The sequence below is a fragment of the Cynocephalus volans genome, chromosome 7 (genome assembly GCF_027409185.1).
Source record: "Cynocephalus volans isolate mCynVol1 chromosome 7, mCynVol1.pri, whole genome shotgun sequence".
NCBI lineage: Eukaryota > Metazoa > Chordata > Mammalia > Dermoptera > Cynocephalidae > Cynocephalus > Cynocephalus volans.
In genome coordinates this window covers 68,177,650-68,189,058 of record NC_084466.1, presented here as the reverse complement: position 1 = coordinate 68,189,058, position 11,409 = coordinate 68,177,650, and the positions used below count along the sequence as shown (strand labels likewise).

The 11,409-nt window shown below is 37.5% G+C and overlaps 1 protein-coding gene across 1 annotated transcript; it reads left to right on the top strand.

Annotated features, from left to right (window-relative positions):
- Nucleotides 1-10,566: 10,566 nt before the first annotated feature.
- LOC134382747 (small EDRK-rich factor 1-like) lies at nucleotides 10,567-11,079 on the top strand. The gene has a single exon (XM_063103470.1). The coding sequence runs from the start codon at nucleotides 10,684-10,686 to the stop codon at nucleotides 10,870-10,872; it is 189 nt and encodes a 62-aa protein (XP_062959540.1). The 5' UTR covers nucleotides 10,567-10,683; the 3' UTR covers nucleotides 10,873-11,079.
- Nucleotides 11,080-11,409: the final 330 nt, after the last annotated feature.

The window sequence follows — 11,409 nt, the reverse complement described above, 5'->3', positions numbered from 1 at the left end:
AAATGGAGCACAGGAGGATACATTGCACCCATTTTCTCAAATTAAAAAGGTAGTATTTTAAAAATCCATATAACCTTTATAACCGTGTTTTCCAAATTTAGTTGGAGATAAGTGAAAAGCTACCAGGGCTTCTTATTAGAGCTCTAAATGCCCAGGCCCATTCAGTGTGTCTAGGGGAAAGGCCTGGAAGGTGTGTGCTTAGCAAGTGCCCGAGATGATTCTCATCATAAAAGGTAGGAAATCACGCCCTTTGTTTTAGTCCAGTATTATAAGATAACAAAAGTCTCTCAAATGGCCTACAGGTGTCTTCACCCACATCAGTGGCACAGGTGGATCCCCTGGATAGGTGAACCAATTAGATGTGCAGAAAGTAGTTGTTAAACAGACGCCAGTATTCAAACTAACCAAGGAAACTGATGTCAGCAGGGTCTTTTTATCAAGATGATGGTGGGGGGAAGGGAAAGGGGTGGACTAACGGGTACAAAACTATGCTGTCTAAGAGAATCATCACGTAGTATATGCATGTACTGAAACAACACACTGTACCCACAAAAATAAATATAATTTTTTAAAAAGGTGATAAGATAAAGCTAGGTGGACAGACTAAAAGCAAGTGTGCTAAACTATGATCACTTTTCAGGCCAATTTATGGATAATATATTGAGCAGTGCCAATCTATTGCTTTTTCCTTTAGTCTCTGGCTTCTTTTTCCCAATAAGAAATAATTCTGTGGAACACACATGAAACACTGGGCTGTTTTCTTTGTCACAAAGGCAGAGAGAAATGTGGCTTGAGAGTAATGAATGACTATATTACACAATTACTTAAATATGAGTCTTCAGCAAAAATGAAAGGACTTGAGGCTTTTCAACAAATACCAGATTGAAGCTCTGTAAATAATGTCTGTGTCAAATCTGTTTATTAACATGGGTGATTTGTTCTTAACGAGACATATTTTACACTTGAAGTAATGTTTTACTAGAGCTACATAAAGCAATTCTGCAATTGATAATAAATATGTCACTACTGGTAAGTAATTAATACACGTAAAGTTAATTAAAACCATACTAGCACTGCCTAGTGTGTAGAAAAAGAATGTATAAATAAATAAAGTAGATATAGTCAAATAACAGATGGTATGAAAAAGTCAACAATAAAAGAAATAAAGACATAGACAAAGTGTGTGTGCGTGTGTGTGTGTGATCATGTTTATCAAGAACCTATAATCCACCTGACGTCATACCAGACCCTTTCCTTAGAACTTTTCAGGGAGCTATTCAATTCAGTTATTATAGATGAGAAAACTAAGGATCTGAAAAGTTAAGTAGCTTGTGCTATTACACACTGTTAATTAGTGATGGAACTGAGATCTGAACCCAGGTACAACTGATCCTAGAGCCATGCATTTCTTATCAGTGTTTAGTACAGCCTTTTACAAGCATGGATTTTAGGGTCAGATATATCCCGGTTTGTGTCCTGCATTAGGCACTCACCAGATATATGATCTTGGTAAAGCAACTTAACAGCTTTTAGCCTTAATAATATCAGCATCTACTACATGGGATTGTTGTGAGGATTAAGTAGGAAACTACATGAGAAGAGTCTAGCATAATGCCTGGCACATATTAAGCACCGAGTAAAGTGGCTAATATTATGGTACCTTCAGGGAAGTCAGCACAAACAACTAATCAATAGACTTAAGAATTGAGCATCATTTCATATATAGTGAGAATATAATATTTTTCTCTGTACTAGTTCAGGTAGATATGGACTGAATTTAACCAAGACATTGGTTAATACAGACTGCAGATTTCTGGGACAGTCTTACTTTCATAAAATTTTATTATTTTTGAAAAATATGTTTTATTTAATTCAACTCAATAACCATTATCTAAGCACTCATGTCAGTTCTTTCCATCAAGGAGTTTACAGCCTTAATGATCGGATACAGGGTGGTGTCAGGGGGACAGAGGAGGAAGAAATGAGAAGCATCTCGAAGGAAAATAAATAGTACTTGAGACTGAAAGAACATCTCAGAAGACCTTGTCTTGCCTTTAAAGCAGCAAACAGACCCTGATAAGCTAGAAACCCTGCCTCACAAACTAATGGAAAAGATGAATAACAGTTCAGTGTAGTAAATGAAGAAGTGACACTTAAAAGAAATATAAAGGATGAGTAAGAATGGGCCACCCAGAGAAGTGTGGTAGATGCAAAGGGTTGAAGGTAAGAGAGAGTCTTGTGGCCTGGCATGTCAGAAATAGAAAGTAGTTCCACAGGGCTGGAAGGCATACAGAGTCTGGGGGCAGTGGGTGGAGAAAGGGCTGTGGTAAAACATCAGGCTGCACAGGTTTGCATGAAGAATCTTGCATGCCCTTCATGTCCCTGGTTTGTTACTTCACCTGCCCATTAGAATAACCTGGGAAGTTTTTTTAGACATCCTGAAGGAGTACTATATCCAAAAACAACTATTTAGACTGTTTTGGACCCACCCTTTTACTGAGAAAATAGAAAATTACTCAAAATATGTTTTAAAAATCTGTTTGAAGGCTTCTGAGAACAATCAAGGGAGTGAGACTTTGAAGGGCCAAGATCCAAAAGAGGGGACAGCCAAGAGCTTTTACTGGGGAACTTATTCACTCAAGAGGATCGACTGTCAGTTTCCAAAGCAGTGTCTAAGAGATTGAGAAGAGGAAGTTTTCAGTAGTTTCATTGGGCTGGGGATAAGGAGGTGGTGAAAACTGGAGTTCAAAGCTCACCAGAGTGGAGCGGACCTGGTAAATACCCAGTTTTAAAGAAATACTGGGTTTCATTTGGGACTCCCAAGATTTATACACTAAGAGTAAGGATGGCCTGGAAATAAACCAGACCTCATAAGAACTGAAGCTTAGATTTGATAATCTTATTGTCTCATTGGATTATGGGGATCTTATTCTAGTCTAGCTGCCTTTCAGAAGCAACAGTAAATTCTCTCTGGTGAAAGACAACATTACAACATCAGCCAGAGATTTAAATTTTCTCTACAGTGTTTCATACGCAATTTCCAGTACTCAATCAAAACTAAAGCAGACAATAAAATACAAATATTGATTGAAAACTAGGAAAAAAAAATCAGACAATATAAACAGATCCACAGAATAGTTATTATAAAGCCCATGTCTAAAATTATCACATACAGATTTTTAATAACTGTGTTAATATGTTTGAGGCATTAAATGATAAGAGGGAAAATTTTAGAAAGAATGGAAGTTATAAAAAATAAGCAAATGGGAAAATAGAATGAAAAATATAAAACTGTAATTAAGAAATTGATGGATAGGTTTAACAGCAGAGTTAAAACACAGTGAACTGAAAAAATACTCAGAGGAAAATATCTAGAAGGAGGTAGAGAGAGAAAGAAGTAGATAAAACAGGGAAAATAACCTAATATAAAAGATTAACAGGTCTAAAATTCATGTAATTGGAGTCAAGAAGTAGAGAAGAAAGAGTCTGAGAAGAAGTAGTATTTGAAGAGATAATGGCTGTAAATTAAAAAAAAAAAAAAAAAAGATGAAAGGCACCGAGCCATTGATAAAAGAAATTCAACCCCAAACAGAATAACATATGTAAACACATAATAGTAAACCTTCTGAAAATCAAAGACAAAAAAGGAAAACTTGGATACAGAAAAAAAGTCGTATTACCCTCAAAGGAGCAATAATAAGACTGACAGTTGAATTTGACAGAAAAATTGAAAGCCAAAAACCAATAGAATAATATCTTCAAAGTGCTTAAAGAAAATAACAGGCAACATATAAAGTACACACTTTGTGAAAATATTCTTCAGGAACATGAGTAAGGGATTCCACTTCCAAGAAGCATAGATTTGGCAGACCAATGCTCCGGCTGCAACAATGAGATTCTGCAATATACCTATCAGAATGTCTAGAATTTAAGAATGATCAAATTAAGTATTAGCAAGGATGCAGAGCAAGTGGAAATCTTATATATCATATGTCAAAATGCAAAATGATACAGTCACTTTGGAAAACTGACAATTTCTTTTAAGTTTAAACATACATTTATCATAGAACTCAATATCGCACCCCTAGGTAAATAAAATCTCATCTTCATATAAAAACTTGTATGAAAATATTTATAGTAGCTTCATTCATAGTCACCCCAAAACTGGAAACAACCCAAGTGTCAATCAACAGGTAAGTGGATAAACAAATTGTGGTACATCAGTACAATAGAATGTTGCCTGGCAATAAAAAGGAACAACCACTGATACAGCAACATGAATACACTGTGTTAAGCTAAAGAATCTAGACTCAAAAGGCTACATTCTGAATGATTTAATTTAGTCAGGAAAAGCAATACTGTAGGGGCAGAAAACAGATCAGTCATTGCCAGGGGTTGGGGAAAGTGTTGACTATAAAAGAGTACAAACAATGATATTTTGCAAAATGTTTAATAACAAGTTCTCCAAATAAAAACTCTCTGATTTGTAGCAATGCCAATTACCATAGTGTAAATATTCCCACCATATCCAATTTCGTGCTATTAATGTGATGACACTGAATGTGGAGTTGAGAACAGATGCACAGTAGCACAGTATTATATAGTATTTCCACCATATATATACAATAGGCATAGTTTCATGACTATAGATAATAGTAATGGGTAAAATAATTACGAAGAAATGAGTTTTTAGTACTTATTGCTTTTGTTTTTAATATATTGATTTGTAAGTTTACGTAATTTAGTTTTAAATAATAGCCGTTTTTAACAACAAGCTTGGAAAATTCCTGAAAGTTTAACAATTGACTCTCACAAAGCCAGTACATGCTGGCTATAACACATCACTAGGCATGAGGAAAGTTTTTAAGGTGATGGAAGTGTCTCATATCTTGATTGTGGTGGTGTTATACAACTGTATGCATATGTCAAAACCTATAGATGTATACACTGCAAAGAGTGAAGTTTACTATATGTAAATTATAACTCAAAAAACCTAACCACAGAATATTCATATATCCTTTGAATCAGTGGTATTAATTCTAGAAACTTATCCTCAGTTATATTCAAACATGTCTACCACTGATTTTAATAATAAAATAGGAAATAACCTAAAATTCACAAATCGGAGAATAAATAAATTGTATATCCATACAATAGAATATTACTTAGCAAGTAGACTGAGGTAAGAAAAAGTGGTTGCTTCTGGAAGGTTGGCTGAGGCATGAAGAGAGACTTGCTTTTCACACACACTCTGTTGTATACAGAAATTTTATATATGCATGTAGCACTTATTCAAAAGATAAAGGAGACCTAACTTGATTTTTTTACACAATTTTTTTCTTCTTTTTGGCGGCTGGCCAGTATGGGTATCCAAACTCTTGACCTCGGTGTTGTCAGCACCATGATCTATCCAACTGGGCTAACAGGCCAGCTCCTAAATGGATTTCAATTAAAACAAAATAAGGACATTTTTAAACAAGCAAAAACAAAAGCTCCTGAGATTATTTATGGCCAGCACATCTTTACTTGCCTTCAGGCACTATCTCATGCATTTTTCACCGCTCTATGGATGAGGAAACTGAGGCCCAGAGACTGAAAAACTCTCTCAAAGGTACACAGCAGTGAGGCATAGCTCTGGGACTAGAAAATGCACTCAATAGCTTGCTAGACTGCCTTTCTGGAAATTTCAGAGAGGGTCTGGGAATCCTTAGCAGAGTCATGGTAACTGAAGCCAAGGTGAATAGAACATCTCCGAGAGGGAATTTTTAAAAGAAAAAGAGAGTCAAGGGCAGAACCCTTGAAATGTTGACACTTAGTGCAGGAGGAGAAAGGAGGCAGGGAAGAAACCTGGAAATGAATGGTCAGAGAGAAACTATAAAACTTAGTGTGATCTCTTGCTTAAAATGCTGGGAGAAAATACATACGTGAAAAAAATAACTATCTCTGTCATTTGAACTATGTTATTTAAGCTTCACCCTGTTTATTCGGAGAAAACAGGGTCACCACATCAGTGGGCACACACACGTTGGAGCACTCTGGGCCCAGTACCATGCCTAGGAGTCCAGCTTTTCTGTATTTGAATATTTTGCAATGATGCAAGTGGTGTTCTCTGCTAGCGTTTCAGCCAGCAGTATGACTTAAGTTCAACAACCATCTATTGTGTGGGAACCTAATTTCCTGGGACAAATTAAAATGAAGCTGTGAAGAAATGGTTTTAATTCACTGCTTCTTATTTGTTCTGTTTCTACAATCGGTTGTGGGGGCAAAAAGAAGAATGATGGTACCTCCCTGCCCCACTAATGAAGTGCAACAGATAATAGATTCTGTGCAAAAGTCAGCCGAGCAAGGAAGCAGGCACAGCAGGGCCTAACAGCGCAGTTACTGCTGTCCCTTTGGAAAGGCAGATCAGAACTGCAGAGGAAGGCAGCAGAGACCCGCAAGCTTCTGCAACCCTGAACTCACCAGCTGGAGGAAGGGATCGTGCAGGGAGAACTTAAGAGTCGCTGGAGGGTATTTAGTTCTCCAAGTGGGGAGCAAAACTGTGCTAATGAGGTCTTTAACACCTGTGCTCCAGCCAGCAGCTGAGTCCGAGCAGAGCCAGGTGGGGCGCCAACAGCATGGAGGCAGCCAGAGCAAGCTCAGAAGCAAAAAGGGAAATCACTCTTCCTGGTTGGTAGCATGACATTTGTTTTCCATTTTATGCTATCCTCTATTTTCCACATGTCTCACATATAAGTGTGTATTTACAATAGTCCTCTCTTATCCGTGGTTTCACTTTTGGGGTTTCAGTTCCCTGAAGTACAGTACAATAAGATATTTTGAGAGAGAGAGGGAATGACCACATTCACAAAACCTTTATTGCAGTGTTTTGTTACAGTTGTTCTACTTTATTATTAGCTATCACTGTTAATCTCTCACTATGCCTAATTTATAAATTTTATAAATTATTTATAAATTCATAAATTAAACTTTTTCATAGGTATGTCCACATAGAAAAAATCAGTATATATAGGGTTTGGTACTACCTGTGGTTTCAGGCATCCCCGTGAGTAAGAGGAACACATACCCTGTGAGTAAGAGGGGACGACTGTACTCATTAAATCAGGGGGAAAAAAATGTTATTTTGAAAAACAAAATTGCATTCAATTTATTTTTCCCAGATCTTCATTCCTTGGTCACTTGTTTTTGTCTCTGACCAAAACGTAAGGTTCGGGCACTAGATGCACCTCTGATTCTATCAATTTTCAACTCCAGAAAGAGTCTTCCAACAGACAGCAGCAGCAGACTAGAGCAAGAGAGACAGGCTGAGGAACAAGGAAAACTCATCCAGCACCTCTTTCCTTGGCACGCTTTTAGCCTTGTTCTTTGTATGTTTTCTTTACTCTGAGAATTAAAGAAGACTTCTTTCAAGTACGTTTATCTTCCTTCTTTCCCCAAATACTCCCTGACTATTATTTGCCCCTGTTTCCTGCTTGGGTTCTGACAGAGCAAATAGTGATAACTAGACAGATAAAAAATGAGGTATCATCTTATTAATCTAAGTAAGTCGCTGAAGACTAGGAAAGGCAAGACTTCAGGTAAACTGGTAGAAGAATGTGACTTGGGACCAAGGCAAATGTGAGGCTTCCCACCTTGAATTTAAGTCTTGGATTCTGTATAAAAGAAACTAGGTCTGCACTGGTAGGGCAGACTTGGAGGTGAAGGACACACCGGGACACAGGTAGAACAGCAGAAGGGTGGCCCATTTGCAAATACCCTGCCCCCTGCAAATGTGCTCTGATAAATTTCAAACTCTAATCAGTCAGATTACAACTCCTTCTGTTTTGGAGAGGAAGGAGGGAGTCCCCATGTGGGAAAAGAGTTCATTTATGGCTGGGGACAGAAGGTGGGGCATGAAGGACACAGGAGAGTGATTTTCCTCCTCACCTCCTCTTCCCAACAGAGATTCAAAGCCATTTTAGAGTTTCCTGTGACTGGATTCTTCAGCCCAAGTGGTTAAAATTTTTTCCTAAACCAAATCCTCATTTCAGTAGAAATATAAGTGTCAAAATTGTATCTTTACAACAAACATATAATAACAAATGTAGAATTTACCACAGTCACTGCAGCTCCAAATCTGGCATCTATAGAAACCTGCTGTAAACTGTTTTGCCTACCATTTTTTGAAAATAGGAAAGGTAGCTCATGCTATAATTGCTTGTAGTAAAAGCTATGCCTTATGAATAAAACAAACACTTAAAACGGTCAAATTGAGTGTAATAGGTTACAATTCTTTGGATTATTGGAATTTTAATCAGGGCTACCAGATGTTATGGTAAATTAATAGCTCATGATTAAGTTTCTGTTGTCAATTAACGCCAGCTTTTAAATCAGTATTTGTTATTTACATTTCATATTACATTTACATTTATTAAGTAATCAAATATTTATGTTTGTTACACAAGGCTCTTATGAATGTTCACAAGCATCCTAATTAATTATAAAGCACTGCTATGGCAAAAATTCCTTATGAGAATATTTAGATACATGTTTTCAAAGTATAAGTTTGCAATGCCTGTCTTGTCTAATGTTTGCACAAGTGTTTGCAAGAAAAGCAAGTGCAAATAAAAATCGTGCCTTACATACTCTAACTGAACGGAGGCAGTTTCACCTTCAGTTGAATCGGATTGATGAACTCACAGGAAACAGGGATTAGTTGGAATTAGGGAAAATGTTTTCCTAATTCGTCTTGACACTTGGTCCATAAAAATGTTTTGCTGGAGTTGAGGAGAAAATAAATTTATATACAGATAGATATCCTTTCTTTAACTGAAGAATGGGAAAGTTCTAAATGCCTAGTATTTGTAAATGCAGACAAAAAGATGCTCTGTTTCTTCCACTCTGAACTAATTAATTTCAGCTGTGTTTTGAGATGGGCCATCAGGGCAATTATAATATTGAGATAATTTAAACAACAATTACAACAAAAAACCCTTCTGTTGAGGACAAAATGAATGTGGGGTGTTGGAATGATCTCAATGATGTATATCTTGCTTTAGGCCTTTAAAAATGTCATTGCATACCCTGCGGTGTATTATCTTTTACCCACTCTAATGCTGATGAAACTGACACAGGGCAGCAGAGCGTTCCACAGCAAATTAGTGGCAGAACTCAGGCCAGACCCGGGCACTTGATTCTCAGGCTACACACAGCTCTCTTGCACTCGCCAGTAGTTTATAAATTCTTCGGGGCCACAGAAATCTTTTTTGAATGAAATCTCAAGAGGAAGCCTAATATTTAAAACAGTGGAGCTGCTTGATAATTCCAAGCCAATTTCAATGCTTCCACCAATTTTCAAAATACTTGCCAGATGGCAAGAGTTTCCAAAAAACCTGATTTTTCTCTACTCCATCTCTAAAAGAAATGGAATTCAAAAGCATTATAAAAGCTTCTTTGACTAAATGCTCCATCACTGATGATGGGCAGTGCCAGCGCCCAGGCAGGTCAATACCCAGGGACATCACACATTTCAGGAGAACTTGAAGATGGGAAGCCCAAATTGTTGCGAGTGACCAGGAGATATTTGGAACAGCTGTCATGCAGCCCCTGGATGTGCCCAAGAATTCTCTGGACACTGGCCTGGCATTCTGAACCATGAAGAAAAATATCAAAAGGTAGACAGCCTAATCCTTCAGGATTTCTTTCCTTAAGCATCTGATAAGTTAACACAACTTTTCTTGAGCTGCCAGTGAGAAGAGAAGGAAAGAAGAAATCTAACATATTTGAGGGTCTGCTGTGGGCAAGGCCTTTTTATACTAGATGATTTCCATATTTTGTTTGACCTTGTGAAATGGGCAGTTTTGCTCTCATTTTATAAGTGAGGAAAACAAGGCTCAGAGTGGCTTCATGACTTGTCCAGATGATTCTGTTAAGAGTTGGAATTTGAATTCCAATGAGGCAGATTACAAAGCCCGTGTTTCTCTCCCAGCCCCGTCTCTTAGCACTGGTGTCTCATAATCACCAGAAACAAAAGGCCATTGGACATAGGCTTTATATCACAAGGTGCCTTTTTAAAATTATTGTTATAAAAGACAGATGTCCTCACTTAGTAGACTGTATGCACTTAGAGGGACTCTGACCATGGTAGACTTTTCTTCCAACAGTGTGTAGCATAGAGAAGGGAGTTCCTTGATTTTTATTTCCTCTTTTCTAAAGGACAAAACTGCATGCCATTGTAATCTGTGTTTATGATTACATGCTATACTCTTTACCTGCTTGAAGATACTAATGAGCATCACTATAGTCCAGCTTTGAAAACACTTCTTTCCATTCTGTTATAGGATAATCTGTACTGATAAGACATACAGGTCTGTTAGTTTAAGTTTTGTGTGATTAGGAGAAGGGGTTACTTAATTCAAGAACACAGCTTCCATTCATGTACAGGGAGATTCTTTTGCAGGGGAAGAATACATATTTCTAAATATACTCACTGACTTTTCTGTTCTTGAGTTTTCATGACTGCAGATGATCTTTTGCATCTGGTCATCCAAAACACGTATCAGGGACGGAGGTGAGGCGACTGCCCCACAAACGGCCCTCTCGGGCTCAGACGTGCAGACCGACGGGTGGTAAGGGCGGCTGAGCGTGCGAGGGCGCCGTTGCCTTTCCGAGTTGCTCTCTTCCAGGCTCTGTCCGGTGGTCAGCATGGCCCGTGGAAATCAACGAGAACTTGCCCGCCAGAAAAACATGAAGAAAACCCAGGAAATTAGTGAAGGAAAAAGAAAAGAGGATAGCTTGACTACCTCTCAGAGAAAGCAGAGGGACTCTGAGATCATGCAGCAAAAGCAGAAGGCAGCTAATGAGAAGAAGTCTATGCAGACAAGAGAAAAATGATGACTGGCTGTTTGGAAAACCTGGGTGCTACTGCGAACTGGGTGTATCATAAGCTCTCAGATCTCAAGATTTGGTAGAGTGAACAGTCATTACATATGATATAATCTATCCTTAAAAAACTGTTTATTTTAAACTTTACCTTTTAGCCTGACTTTGTGTGATATTTTAGAACCATTCTTCAAAGAATAAAACACCATGCGTATGAAAAAAAAAGAAACAAAAACAAAAACAAAACACGTATCAGAGCTATAATTTCTGAATGCTCTAATGACGAATTTCCCCTTACTGGGTAGCTCTTGTTGGACATTCCTGGAGGTGCATATCATTTGATTTCATAATAGCCAATGCACTTCCACACTAAAAAAAAAAAAATTCATTACTTGTATTTTTAAAAAAATATTTTATTTTATTTTATTTTGTCAAAATACAATGTGGTTAATCATTACTTATAATTTTTTAAAATCCAGTCTTTGTTCCCTTCTCTGCAGTACCTCCATTCCTCTTTTTCTGAAAGGGGTTAGGGGAGTATATTAGTCC